Source organism: Canis lupus, chromosome 27 (assembly GCF_048164855.1).
Source record: "Canis lupus baileyi chromosome 27, mCanLup2.hap1, whole genome shotgun sequence".
NCBI lineage: Eukaryota > Metazoa > Chordata > Mammalia > Carnivora > Canidae > Canis > Canis lupus.
In genome coordinates, this window is record NC_132864.1 from 6,603,034 (window position 1) to 6,617,883 (window position 14,850).

The window sequence follows — 14,850 nt, forward strand, 5'->3', positions numbered from 1 at the left end:
ATCTTCACTTGAAGGATGAATGGGCTTTTCCCACACCCGAGACGGGCTGGAGTGGCTAGCAAGGAAAGGTTCAGGGTAGCGCGGGAATGTGTAAATCTTCCAAAGTGGCTCGTATAAAAGAGCCATTGGCTCTTTTGGCTCGTATTAAAGTACTTGTAAGGGGATCCCTGGGTGGCGCAGCGGTTTGGCGCCTGCCTTTGGCCCAGGGCGCGATCCTGGAGACTCCGGATCGAATCCCACGTCGGGCTCCCTGCATGGAGCCTGCTTCTCCCTCTGCCTGTGTCTCTGCCTCTCTCTCTCTCTCTGTGACTATCATGAATAAATAAATAAAATCTTAAAAAAAAAAATAAAGTACTTGTAAGGGCAGCCTGGGAGGCTCAACAACTAAACTCTGTGGAATATTAAGTCCCTATATCCAAACCCATTTTTCTGTGGCTTCCTTTTAAGACTCTATGCTGCCCTGGTATCTCAATTTTATCTGAATCCTGTTGCCTTGATTTTGTAGTCTATGCATTCTCTTTCAATGTCTCTGTTCACTCAGAGTTTTGTGTTTTCTTTAACTACTGGATATTCACAGGAATTCTTTGGAATGGGGACAATAAGTACTTTCCCAATGGTTTTCCTGATTCTGCTCTTTCAACAGACTGTTTTCCTGATTTTGGTTACTTTTGTGATTTATCTCATGTTCCACCTCAGTTTATAATTAGATTTGGGATACTAATGACAAAGTAGATTTATTTAAAAAAAAACATTATAAAAAATAAAAAATAAAATAAAAAAACATTATATTCACTGGAAGACCAAACCACCCTGTCAACAAACAGCAATCTTTTTAATGCTCCCATGAAAATAAAATAGAATCTAACTCAAATTTTCTAGCTATCCTCGATGTTTAAGAAATTTAATCCAAGTATGAATTACTTTAAAATCTACTTTTTAGGGGATCCCTGGGTGGCTCAGCGGTTTAGCGCCTGCCTTTGGCCCAGGGTGTGATCCTGGAGTCCCGGGATGGAGTCCCACATCGGGCTCCCAGCATGGAGCCTGCTTCTCCTTCCTCCTGTGTCTCTGCCTCTCTCTCTCTCTCTCTCTATCATAAATAAATAAATAAATAAATAAATAAATAAATAAATAAATAAAATCTTAAAAAAAAAAATCTGGCAGCCCTGGTGGCTCAGCGGTTTGGCACCTCCTGCAGCCTGGGATGTGATCCTGGAGACCCGGGATCGAGTCCCGCGTCCGGCTTCCTGCATGGAGCTTGCTTCTCCCTCTTCCTTTCTCTCTCTCTCTCTCTCTGAATAAATAAATCTTTAAAAAAAATTATTAAAAAAATCTACTCTTTAGCCTGGATGTCTCAGTCAATTAAGTGTCTGATTCAATTTCGTCTCAGGTCATGACCTCAGGGTTGTTAGATCTAGCCTGCCTCCTGTGCTCAGCAGGGAGTTTGTGAGATTCTCTCTCTCCCTCTCCCTCTGCATCCCCCCATGCCCACACGCTCTCTCTAAAATGAGAAACAAATCTTTAATAAAATCTACTGTTTATTTTTATTTTTTAAATTGAAGTATAGTTAACACAATGAAAATCTTTTTTTTTTTTAAAGATCTTATTTATTCATGAGAGACACAGAGAGAGAGGTAGAGACACAGACTGAAGGAGAAGCAGGCTCCGTGTGGGGAGCCCGATGTGGGACTCGATCCCAGGACTCTGGGATCATGACCTGAGCCGAAGGCAGATTCTCAACGTCTGAGCCACCCAGGAGTCCCTGAAAATCTATTTTTTAAAAATAATTTTATTTAGGGTATACCTGGTGGCTCAGCGGTTTAGCGCCTGCCTTCAGCCCAGGGCGTGGTCCTACAAAAACACAGGCAGAGGGAAAAGCAAGTTCCACGCAGGGAGCCCGATGCGGGACTCGATCCCAAGACTCCAGGATCACGACCTAAGCCAAAGGCAGATACTTAACCACTGAGGCACCCAATCTCTTTTGATAGTAATAAATTTTTGATGGATCAATGTTGGTGTATGTTGAAACTCAGTGTTTTTGGGAAATTGGCCACTGAAAAGCTTATTTTCATTGAACTGGTTAGAGACGGCAGACTGTGCTCAGTAGTTATGATGGAAGTGGCATTCTAGGGCACATAAGTGTGTTGATACAGCATGCATCTCTGTGGAATAAGATGATTTCTTGATAATCTTTAAAATAGGAACTCTCTTCCTTGGACATAGGCTCCATTATTTATAGATGGGGAAGTTCTCCCTCATCTTTGATCATTAGGGTAAGTTCACCTGTCTTGCATTTCCCAACCTTGCTCATGGAATGTCAAACCTTTACAAGCCCAGCCCAAGGCCAACCCTCCCTCCCCATTTTGGAGCAGCACAGCTTTCAGGACCATCCAAAAGGAATTTCTGGGGTCTGAGCATGATTGCTGGTGCTTCGTTTGTGTGGCTCATGAGGCATGTGTTTCCACTGCTTGTATCCCTCTTGATGTATATACATGGCTTTGCCTCTCTACAGTTATAGGCTCCGTAGGGAAAAATCGAACCCTTGTCTTCTGGCCTGCCCTCCAGAGTATTTCCTTATGAAGAGCGGCACTTGTTCACATGTTCCTGAGAATCACTTATGTAGAATATCTTTTGTGGAAGCCATATTTGACTTGTTTTTTCAAATCAGATGAATTAATTCCTTGGCAGGATAACGCACAGAGTTAAGTTGGGTGTTGGGACATACATATAATATCTGGTATTGATGGCTTGTGATTCTGTAAAATGATTTGTGAGATGTGAAATTACCCGAGTATAAATGTGGGGTTATCTGTGATAAAGATAAATGTCTTTCCTCTCTGTATCTCCAATTTCTTTCCCTCTTCTAGATTCTCTTGGTAAATTTTTCCTCAGGGGGGAAAGTATATTTTCTCTCAGTCATTCTACAAGCCTTCTCATTTTAAAAGCCTTAAACTTGACTGAATTTTAAATTTTCCCTTTTAAGACTTCAAAATTACTGCTTCTGTGTTTTAGTTTTCATTTTCTATTATTTTATGTTTGACTGTCAGACATTCATTGCCAGAAGAACAGTTTCATTGGCCCCATCTGAAGCAGACTCCCCGCTGAGCACGGAGCCCCATATGGGACTTGATCCCAGGACCCTGAGATCATAATCTGAGCCACAGGCAGATGCTTAACTCACTGAGCCACCCAGGCACCCCAAAACATCAATTTAAAAGCATTTTTTAAAAGAAGGACATGGGAGGGGGAGATACAGAGAGGGAGAGAGAGAATCTTAAGTAGGCTTGACATCCAGCACAGAGCCTATCTCAGAGCCTTATCCCACAACCTTGAAACCATGACCTGAGCTAAAATCAAGAGTTGGCCACCTAACCCACTCACCCACCTAGGCACCCCTAAAAACATTTTCCAACAAAAGCCAAATATTAAGTACTTAGCAGGTACTTTTTTAAAAGTCTTAAAAGCCTAACCCACTGGGATGCCTGGGTGGTTCAGTGGTTGAGCATCTGCCTTCAGCTCAGGGCATGATGCCAGAGTTCTGGGATCAAGTCCCATGTCAGGCTCCTTGCATGGAGCCTGCTTCTCCTGTCTCTGCCTCTCCCTGTGTCTCTCATGAATAAGTAAATAAAATCTTAAAATATAAAAAAATAGCCAGGCTCATTTCAGGACAGAAGTCTTAAAACAAACAAACAAACAAACAAACAAACAAACAAACACCTAAGCCCAGCATGTATTCAAAGACCTTGTATGAGAATTTTGATGGAATAGCATTATGCAATCTGGCAACATCCTAAACACCAGACAGTAAAGGAATTTTTTTTAAACCAATGCGTCTTCATTTTTTAAAAAGATTTTATTTTTAAGTAATCTTTATACCCAATGGGCTGAACTCACAAACCCGAGATGGAATGTTGCATGCTCTACGATTGAGCCCAGCAGGCTCTTAAAAAAAAAAAAAAAAAAAAAAAATTATTTGATAGAGAGCATAGGCAGAGGGAGCTGCAGGCTGAGGGAGAGGGAGAAGCAGACTTCACGCTGAGCAAGCCCCTCCCCCGCCCCCCCACCAGCAGAAATCAATCCCAGGACCACAGACCATGACCTAAACCCAAGGCAGATGCTCAACCGACTGAGCTGCCTAGGTGCCACTATCAGGCAGATCTTTTAATATTTTATTTACTCATTCATGGGAGACACAGAGAGAGAGAGAGGCAGAGACACAGGCAGATGAAGCAGACTCCCTGCAGGGAACCCGATGTGGGAATCGATCCTGGGACTCTAGGATCAAGCCCTGGGCCGAGGGCAGTTGCTCAACCACTTGAATCATCCAGAAGTCCCTTAGGCAGCTCTTAAGATGTGTTGCATAGACATTTCAGAATGTGGAAAAGGCTCATGATAATTGGAAAAAAGCAAAAAAACAGGAGTTTCTCAAGTGTCCTTAAAACTAGATGGAGAGATTGCTGCAGGAAAGTTCCTATTGCCAGAGAAGGTGAGGTAATTCTTTTTTTTTTTTCTAATTTGTTTCTAAAATTTTCTACATTCAAATGAATATTTGAACTGAGAAAATGTTTTTCTTTGCAAATGAAGTTTACATAATGTACAAAAACAGCAAATTTTAACTCCACTGAGTGCTGTTTTCTGTGTAACATTTCCCTGTCAACATTGTTTTGATTGCACTTTTTCTTAAAAACTCTTGACATAGATATTATCAAGTCTCTCTCTCTCTAGTCCATAGAAAAGGATCTGTTTTTGACCCATGGGATAAGTAACATATCATTTTACACACCAAACATTTGTGGCATCTTTTACAATGCATCGCGAAGGAACCTGAAGTCCAGGTTAGATAGATCAACTAGGGCACATTTAATTGAGGTTCAGAACTTAGTCTCAGGCAGTGAAGTGACTTCTGTCTGCAGGCAAGTGAAGGGTCTTCTGTGGCTGTGGTTTTGCACATACACATTCTCCCCTCACTTTCCATGGCGATTCCTTCAGATGAAGGGTGAGCACAGAGCACAAGAGCAAATGTGGGGAGAAGGGGAAGAGAGAAGGGGAGAATGGGAAGCATTTCTCATTCCCCATCTTGTTTCTTCTATTTTGAACACCAGCCCTGGCTATGATTTTCAGGGTTCTGTGGCTTTATCTTCCTAGCTGGCTTTTCAGCTGCAGCACTTTGCTTTGGAACCTGAGCTGGCTTTGTCACCGGTCCATGGACCCTGCCGGCCTGGTAGGTTGGATACCATGGGGTAGAGGAAGCTTGTGGTCTCATGACCAAGTCTGAAAGGTTTGAGCAATATCCATGATCTTTCAGGTTGGACCTTTCTGGACATGTTTTCTTGTAACAGTTATAAAAGGTGTTTTCATACTGTGATTACATTCCATTATTATGACATGTTTTTCAGGTTGGCCTCAACAGTATAACAGTTGAAAGTGGAAATGTGTCAAGAAGGTTTTAGTTGACCTGGTGTTCAAATAAGGTCCTGCCTGGATGACATTATGCCTTCATTAGGGTTGTCTTTTGGGGATCAATAGGGTTTCAGAAGAACATTTTGCCCTCTTCAGATGTTAGCTGACATGTCTGTTGTTGCTTCTGGTTTTGCCAAGCCCCTTGCCCATTTCCTTTAGTTTGGAAAACTGCCACCCACTTGTGGGTATGTTTTGATACCACTAATTTTTATTTTTGAACTCTGAATCCTTTTTTTACATACCTGTATATATTCAGCGAAGCAAAGAAGTCAGTACGACTTTCTCTGATGATGCAAATAAAAATGAAAACCCTCTTCATTTTCCTGGGTTACAGCCACAAAACAGAAGTACATGTAATAATCATTATTGACCTCAATATGTTGTGTGCACGATAACATTAAATCATTTGAAGGAAACAGTAAGTCCTGGTAACACAACCCAAAATATCCAAAATGCATTCTCCTGGAATCACAGAGAGATCAGAGTGTCCAGTCAGGCCTTGGTAGAAGTCTCCCCGCTCCGTGGAGTCGCCAGATCTTCAAGTGAAGCTGATTGGCTGCTAGGGCTGGAACCGCTGTGTTCTTGAACCGAAAGGCCTGCTTAGCCAGGCATACACTGTCCCCAACACCCAGCGTCCAACAGGTTGCTGCGTTTCGCTGTTTTTCCATGGAAACCAAATTTCTTCGTATTTCTTTTAAAAAAGATTTAGTTGACAGACGAATAGAGAGAGAGCACCACGGGGCAGGAGGGACCACGGGGCAGAGGACCAAACAGACATTCTGCTGAGCAGGGAGCCCAATGGGCACTCGATCCCAGTACCAGTGAGGTTACAACCTGAGCTGAATGCAGTCGCTTCACCCACTGGGCCACCAGGTGCCCGAAAGCCAAATTTCCTTGGAGGAATGCTTAATTGTGGCCTTTCCCACGTCTGAAATCTGAGCCCAGCAGGGCAGGCGCTGCACCAAGGCTGAGGGCACGGGTCCCCTGGCTTGACCTCATCATCGATCCCGGGTCCCGCAACCTGTCCGCAAAGCCTGGGCTTGTGGCTCAGCGGCACCCCAGCTGGGGAATCGCCTGCCTGAGCCGACACGTGGAGAGGCCCTGGTCCAAGAGGAAGTAGGAGACCTCGGCGCTCCACAAACGGCGGCGAGAAACAATCTTAGAATATTTGCTTCCTTTGTTTAAATAATGAGAAAAAGTCATCACTACCTGCTGTGTACAAGTGAGGACACGAAGGGGGCTACAGTGCACTCCCGTACCAGACACGCTCCTTCCCAGGAACGCACCGGACCCGCTCGGCTTCCAGGAAACCCCCGGAGGCGCCCTCGCGCTCCAGCACCGCCCGCCGCGCAGCTGCTCTCCCAGGCCGGGTCTCCTGGCGCAATGCCAGACTGCCTCCTCCGCTCCTCGGCAGTAGGCGTCCACGTCCGCGAGCGTCCACTTACCTCGTCCTTGCCCTCCCCGTAGGTCAGGCGACCCGTCCCATCCGACACTTAGGGCCATCTGACTTACGGCGCCCCTTCGAGGATTTGTCTCGGACGCCCAAACCCCGTAACTCCGTCCCTTCCGCCACCACTTAACACGGCGCCCCCTACCGCGGACGAAGCCGTCTGCCATTACCAAAGATGGCGCTCAGACCCGCAGCCTCCGGTCTGCGCACGCGCCGCCGGCCCCCACGCTCCCAGTCTCGCGGGGCGCTGGGGGCTCCGCTCTAGCCGCCGCGCTCGGTGGGCGCCGCTGCCAGCCAATCGCAGGGCCCGGACGGCCCTGGCCGATCAGCTGAGGAATCGGCGATGTCTGTTGACAGCGGTGGCTGCGGTGGCTGCGGTGCGGCCGGTTCCGGGTTAGGCGCGGGGCGGGGGGTAAGCGGATGGCGCGGGGCTGCGGCGGGTCGGCGGGCGGGACGCGGCGGCGGGAGGAGGCGGGCGTTCGACCCGGGGCGGCGGCGGCGTGGTGTGGCGGGGGCGCCAGGAGGGCCTCAGGGCGGAGCGGCGGGCCGCAGCCCCCGCTTCTGCGGTCCCAGCGCCTCAGCCGGCGTTTCCGGATCTCGTCAGATGTGAATCCGATGGAGCAGCGCCGGGAAGGCGAGCAGCCGCCGCAGCAGCAGCCGTGGGGGAGGCTCCTCCGCTTGGGCGCCGGGGACGGCGAGCCGCACGTCCTCCTGAGGAACCGGGAGTGGACCATCGGGCGGAGGAGAGGTGCGGGCCGGGGCTGGGGGCCGGGGGCACCGGGGTGGGAGGGCCGGGGGCCGGGGGCGAGGGGCGGGGGGGCGGGGCGGGCCGGTGCCGGCGGCTCCCCAGGCCGCCCGAGGCCCTTGGGCGGGGCCCACGCTGCTCTCCAGGTTTTCCAGCGGAATGGGCTCCGGTGTAAGAGCGGCCATTTGTTCACTTACTGGTGGGCCTGTCACCTCTCCGTGCTTCCCGCAGATTATGTAGTTCTCGTTACAACCTCATGAAGTGGGCGTGTCCATGTGACCCCCTAGAATGCAGTCCTCTCAGATCCCTTACGACGGAGACCATCTCTGATCTCCATGCAATGAAATTAAAGTCAGTAACAGAAAAAAACTTGGAAAATTCAGTATGGAAATCGGACAACGCACTCTTAAACAACCAGTGGGTCAAAGAAGTCACAAGGGAGATTACAAAATACCTTGAAATGAATGAAAATGAAAACATGATATGACACAACTTGTGGGATGCAGCTCAGAGGGAAATTTATAGTTGTAGGTGGCTACAGTTAAAATCTGGAGCAGAGGGCAGCCCCGGTGGCGCAGCGGTTTAGCGCCGCCTGCAGCCCGGGGTGTGATCCTGGAGACCGGGGATCGAGTCCCACATCCCGCTCCTTGCATGGAGCCTGCTTCTCCCTCTGCCTGTGTCTCTGCGCCTCTCTCTCTCTCTCTGTGTGTCTCTCGTGAATAAGTAAATAAAATCTATAAAATAAAAGAAATGAAATAAAATCTGGAGCAGGGATCCCTGGGTGGCTCAGCGGTTGAGCGCCTGCCTTCAGCCCAGGGCCTGATCCTGGAGTCCCGGGATCGAGTCCCATGTCGGGCTCCCTGCATGGAGCCTGCTTCTCCCTCTGCCTGTGTCTCTGCCTCTCTCTCTCTCTCTCTCTCTCTGTGTCTCTCATAAATAAGTAAATAAAATCTTTTAAAAAAATAAAATAAAATAAAATCTGGAGCATACCCTCTTAGAATAGTGCTGCTCAAATAGGCCTTGGCTGACTGAACCTGGGAAGCACAGGGCAGGAACAGCTATGCAGCTAGGTGAGATGAAGTGTGGTCACCCTCCACACAACTGCTTGGGCACTCCTAAGTGACCATCCAGCAGCTTGCCCTCCTTGTCACTTCCCTATAGGGAGAGAAGTGCACTGGTTAAGGCAACAAGAAAATTTAGTTTGTCCAAAAGTTAATCATCACTTGGACTTTAAATATATTTTTAATTTATTTTTTAATTCCAGTCTAACTAACTCAGCGTTTAGTTTTAGGTGTATGATACAGTGATTCAACAGTTCTATATATTATTCAGTACTCATCGTGCAAAGTGTACTCTCAGTCTCTGTTCCCCTAGTTCACTCCTCCCCCAACTTCCTTCTCTCTGCTAACCATCAGTTCTCTATATTTAGGTCTGTGTTTTGTTTTGTTTCTGATTTTATATTTATTTATTTATTTTTTATTTTTTCTTAATTCCAGATTTTCTTTTTTTTTTTTTTTTTAATTTTTATTTATTTATGATAGTCACACAGAGAGAAAGAGAGAGGCAGAGACACAGGCAGAGACACAGGCAGAGGGAGAAGCAGGCTCCATGCACCAGGAGCCCGATGTGGGATTCGATCCCGGATCTTCAGGATCACGCCCTGGGCCAAAGGCAGGAGCCAAACCGCTGCACCACCCAGGGATCCCTGTTTCTGATTTTATATTTAAAAAAAAGCGTGAGAAAAAAAAAAAAAAAAGCGTGAGAAAGTATTGTTTAAAAACAAAGATTATGTATATGTTAATTATACTGGAGTTTAAAAAAAAATAAAGGATAGGGGTAAAAAACAAGGATAGGGATCCCTGGGTGGCGCAGCAGTTTAGCGCCTGCCTTTGGCCCAGGGCGCGATCCTGGAAACTCGGGATCAAATCCCACGTCGGGCTCCCGTTGCATGGAGCCTGCTTCTCCCTCTGCCTGTGTCTCTGCTTCTCTCTCTCTCTCTCTCTCTGTGACTATCATAAATAAATAAAAGTTTTTTAAAAAAAGGGATAATAAAATAAATATTCTTGTTTTATTTTACCATTTATGGTGTACCTGAACATGTTTTTGGTTTTGGGTTTGTTTGTTTGGGATGTTGGGGTTGATTTTTTGTTTTTTGTTTGTTTTGTAGTCTTAAATCTCAGTATCAAGTTAATTTTTTTTTTACAACTTTGTATTTATATGTCATTAGAAACTTTTGAAAAATGCATTGATTGTCTTTAATTGATGTAATAAGTTGGTGAAGAGCAACCAGAAGGTTTCTGTTTCCAACCTGGCACCACTGCATAACTTACTTTGGGCTAAGGACTTAACTTTCCATACCTTTGTACCTACTTCATAGAGTCACTGCAGAGTAATTGAGATCTTACCTTCCAAATGCATAAAAGGAGCCTGGCTAAGAATTAGTACTTAATGCTAGCCATTGTTATTTTAATACAGTGTTATAACTTCATTTACATGTTAATACAAGGAGCAAAAAATAGATTGTTGGGTTAATCTTAGTTGAATTCCTTTTGGCAAATATATTACCATTTCCAGCAAAACAGAAGTTGCCCTCTTGGTTGGCTCCGGCTGCTATGACAAAATGCCACAGACCAGGAAGCTTAAGCAACAGAAGTTTATCTTCCACAGTTCTTTTTTTTTTTTTTTTTTAAGATTTTATTTATTTATTCATGAGAGACACAGAGAGAGAGAGGCAGAGACACAGGCAGAGGGAGAAGCAGGCTCTATGCAGGGAGCCTGATGTGGGACTCGATCGTGGGTCTCCAGGATCAGGCTCTGGGCTGAAGGCAGCGCTAAACCACTGAGCCACCCAGGGATCCCTGCTCCAGATTTTTTTTATTTTATTTTATTTTATTTTATTTTATTTTATTTTATTTTATTTTATTTTATTTTATTTTATTTAACATTTTATTTATTTATCATGAGAGACACAGAGAAAGAGACATAGGCAGAGAGAAGCAGGCTCCGTGCAGGGAACCTGATGTGGGACTCAATCATGGGAGACCAGGACCACGCCCTGGGCGGAAGACAGGCACTAAACCGCTGAGCCATCCAGGGATCCCCTATCTTTCATAGATCTTAGGTCTGAGAAGTCCAAGATCAAGATGCTAGTTGATTTGTTTCCTAGTGAGAGCCCTCTTCTGGATTACAGACAGCCACCTTGTTAGTCCTTGAGTGCTAGACAGAGATTTGGTCCTCTTCCTTTCTAAGGGTACCAGCCCTATCAGAGTGGGGTCCCACCCTAATCTCTTTTAACCTTGATTGCCTCCTCACAAGCCCTGTTTACGGTCATATTGGAGTTCAGGCCTTAACAGGAATTTTGGGAAGACACATAAGAGTTGTAGAAGTTGATTATATTTAAAGACAATAACGTGCCTGCTATTATTAAGGCATTATTTCAGGGAGAAAGGGAGAGCTGAGTTGATATGTGGAAAGGGAGATGGAAGACCTTACCTTTCCAAAGAGCTTCCCATGCTCGGGGAGTGGTAGAAATGTGTACCAGCCTTGTGAGAAATTTAATCAACTGCATGATGCTCTGGTGTAGAGAAGCTTGTTAAAAACCCATCCCAGGGATGCCTGGGTGGCTCCGTGGTTGAGCATCTGCCTTTGGCTCCGGTCGTGATCCCCGGGTCCTGGGATCGAGTCCCACATTGGGCTCCCCGCCCCCCCGACAGGGAGCCTGCTTCTCCCTCTGCCTGTGTCTCTGCCTCTGTGTCTCTCATGAATAAATAAAATCTTAAAAAAACAAAAACCCATCCCAGTGACAGGTGACTAGTTCTGGGATGATCGCGTGGGTACAGGTGAAATTTGTCTCAGATAACTGTAACAAATGTATAATGTCCAAGTAAGATTTCTAATACTTTAGATTTGTGGAGATCTAGTTCACATACAGTAAAATTCACCCCTCACAGGTATTTCAGTGAGTTTTAAGAAATGGAATCAACACTGCCATCAAGATGTAGAGCATTTCCATCACCACAGAAGGTTCCTAGTGGTCTTTGGATCAGCCCCTTCCTCTAAACCCCAACTCTGGCAACCGTCCATTTAATTTCTGTCTCTGTCATTCTACTTTTCCAGAATGTCATCAAGTTAAATTATGTGATAGTCCACCATAGTCTGTATGGCTTCTCTCCTTTGATACAATTATTTTGAAATTCATTTCAGACTATTGTGTGTATCAGCAATTCATTTCCCTCCATTTGTATAGGCTCCACGCCCAGTGCAGAACCCATTGCAGGGCTTGAATTTACAACTCTGAGATCAAAACCTGAGCTGGTACCAAGAGTTGAACACCTAACTGACTGAGCCACCCAGGCACCCAGGCACCCCTGTAATTTGTTTCTTTTTGATGCTGTGTAGTCTTCTGTTTGGATGTACCACTGTTTTTTTAATTTAGCACCAGATGATTGGCACTTGTATTGCTTCTCATGTTTTTGTTTTTGTTTTTAAGATTTTATTTATTGGGCACCCTGGGTGGCTCAGCGGGGTTTAGTGCATGCCTTTGGCCCAGGGCATGATCCTGGAGTCCCCGGATCAAGTCCCACGTCGGGCTCCTGGTAGGGAGCCTGCTTCTCCCTCTGCCTGTATCTCTGCCTCTCTCTCTCTCTCTGTCTCTCATGAATAAATAAATAAAATCTTCCCCCATGTTTGGTTATTAAAAATAAAGCTATAAACCTTAGTAGAGAGAACAAAGCATTTCAGAGTTTCCTCCTTGCGTTTAATGAGGATATAATCAGGGATCCCTGGGTGGCTCAGCTGTTGAGCATCTGTCTTCGGCCCAGGGCATGATCCTGGAGTTCTGGGATCAAGTCCCACATTGGGCTCCCTGCATGGAGCCTGCTTCTCCCTCCGTCTGTGTCTCTGCCTCTCTCTGTCTCTCTCATGAATAAATAAATAAATATTTTTTTAAAAATGAGAATATAATCACGTTTAGTTGTAGATGCATCCCTCTTTTGTTTTAAATTTTCTCAAACATACCTGTGTCTGTAATTTGCACAGTCACTTTTTCTGTGACTCTTGGTCATTGCTTCAGTTTTGTGACAATTTATAAAATCTTAGATTACACGAAGAAGAAATTAAGGACTGAGTTAAGATACTGAAAAATTTCTTAACTAAGTCCCTTAGTTTTTTAAACTTCTGCTTTTATAAGGATAGCTGTGTATATATGCATATTGTGAAATTGTCAGCAAGAAGCTGTTGATGCGGAGCCAGAACTGATGATGGGGTATCCTCTAGGTTAATAGGGAGTCAGAAAGATTTGAGACACAGTCCCTCTCCCTTTGCTTTGGATTAATACTTAAAAGCTTTGTTTAAAAAAAAAAAAAGGTTTTAAAAAAATTGCTTCCTAAGGGATGCCTGGGTGGCTCGGTCAGTTAAGCATCTGTCTCTTGATTTCAGCTCAGGTCATGATTTCAGGGTCCTGAGATGGAGCCCCACATCAGGCCGAGCTTAGCCAAGAGTTTGAGACTCTGTCCCTTGCCCCACTCTCTCAAATAAATATTTTTTTAAAAATTACTTCCTATCTTGCTTGATTAGGTATTGTCTCCTACAGTGCATACAAAATGGATCTTGATTTTCAGCCACATGCTTTGATTAAGCAAAGGGCAGTATTGTGCACAGTCCCCATTGTCATATCCAATGTGTATCCTTTCTCTGTTACAGGTTGTGACCTTTCATTCCCTGGCAATAAACTGGTCTCTGGAGATCACTGTAAAATTATAGTGGATGAAAAATCTGGTCAGGTGTCACTAGAAGATACCAGGTAAGTTCTTTCTGAACTTTTTTTTTTTTTTTAAGTTTTTTTTTGTTTTTGTTTTTATGTAATCTCCACACCCAACATGGGGCTCAAATTCACAACCTCAAGATCAAGAGTTGCACATTTCACTGACTGAGCCAGCCAGGTGCCCCCCTATCCGAACTTTTATGTTTTCTCTCTCTCTTTTTTTTTAATTTTAATTTTACTTTTTAAAAGATTTAAAAAATTTATTTATTCTTGAGAGACACAGAGAGAGAGGCAGAGACATAGGTAGAGGGTAGAGGCAGGCTCCATGCAGGGAGCCTGATGCAAGACTCGATCCCGGGACTCCAGGATCACACCCCGAGCCAAAGGCAGATGCTCAGCCGCTGAGGCACCCAAGCATCCCTTCTGTTTTCTCTTGAAGCCATTGACTACAGAGAAGAAACAAGGGCTTGTTTTCTATAACATAGTAGTTCACTAGGCTGTCCAGTTACTAGAAAACGCATTTTCTGGTTTCCAATAACATTTCCATGTCTATGAGCTTTCTTGAATGTATTCAAATTATAGCAAAAATATCTTTGAAGAAAATGCTCTGCATCACTTGCCATCAGGGAAATACAAATCAAAACCACAATGAGATACTACCTCACACCAGTGAGAACGGGGAAAATTAACAAGGCAGGAAACCACAAATGTAGGAGAGGATGCGGAGAAAAGGGAACCCTCTTACACTGTTGGTGGGAATGTGAAATGATGCAGCCACTCTGGAAAACGGTGTCAAGGTTCCTCAAAGAGTTAAAAATAGACCTGCCCTACGACCCAGCAATTGCACTGCTGGGGATTTACCCCAAAGATGCAGATGCAATGAAACGCCGGGACACCTGCACCCCGATGTTTATAGCAGCAATGTCCACAATAGCCAAACTGTGGAAGGAGCCTCGGTGTCCATCGAAAGATGAATGGATAAAGAAGATGTGGTTTATGTATACAATGGAATATTACTCAGCCATTAGAAACGACAAATACCCACCATTTGCTTCAACGTGGATGGAACTGGAGGGTATTATTGCTGAGTGAAATGAGTCAATCGGAGAAGGACAAACATTATATGTTCTCATTCATTTGGGGAATATAAATAATAGTGAAAGGGAATAGAAGGGAAGGGAGAGGAAATGGGTAGGAGATATCAGAAAGGGAGAGAGAACATAAAGACTCCTAACTCTGGAAAACGAACAAGGGGTAGTGGAAGGGGCGGTGGGCGGGGGGTAGGGGTGACTGGGTGACAGGCACTGAGGTGGGCACTTGACGGGATGAGCACTGGGTGTTATTCTGTATGTTGGCAAATTGAACACCAATAAAAGATAAATTTATTATTAAAAAAAATATATCCCTGAAAAAATAAAATTAAAAAGACAGTGATAA

At 45.0% G+C, this 14,850-nt stretch overlaps 1 protein-coding gene and 1 long non-coding RNA gene across 7 annotated transcripts in view; one reads left to right on the forward strand and one right to left on the reverse strand.

The window, feature by feature from the left end:
• Nucleotides 1–14,850, forward strand: part of CHFR (checkpoint with forkhead and ring finger domains) — a 60,921-nt gene that overhangs the window by 24,251 nt on the left and 21,820 nt on the right. For 3 of the 6 annotated variants that reach the window (XM_072801986.1, XM_072801987.1, XM_072801992.1), the window contains exons 1-3: nucleotides 7,213–7,284; nucleotides 7,512–7,655; nucleotides 13,353–13,452. In XM_072801986.1, coding sequence (XP_072658087.1) covers nucleotides 7,251–7,284; nucleotides 7,512–7,655; nucleotides 13,353–13,452 — 278 coding nt within the window. In that variant the 5' untranslated portion in view covers nucleotides 7,213–7,250. Of the gene's footprint in view, nucleotides 1–7,161; nucleotides 7,320–7,511; nucleotides 7,656–13,352; nucleotides 13,453–14,850 lie in introns of those variants that run through there. The other 3 variants (XM_072801991.1, XM_072801989.1, XM_072801988.1) reach the window with 3 other exon arrangements.
• On the reverse strand, nucleotides 1,518–7,243 carry LOC140619109 (uncharacterized). Its single transcript, XR_012019026.1, has 2 exons — nucleotides 6,903–7,243; nucleotides 1,518–6,632 (listed from the first exon to the last, which is right to left on the reverse strand). It is a non-coding gene; the product is annotated as an uncharacterized lncRNA (long non-coding RNA).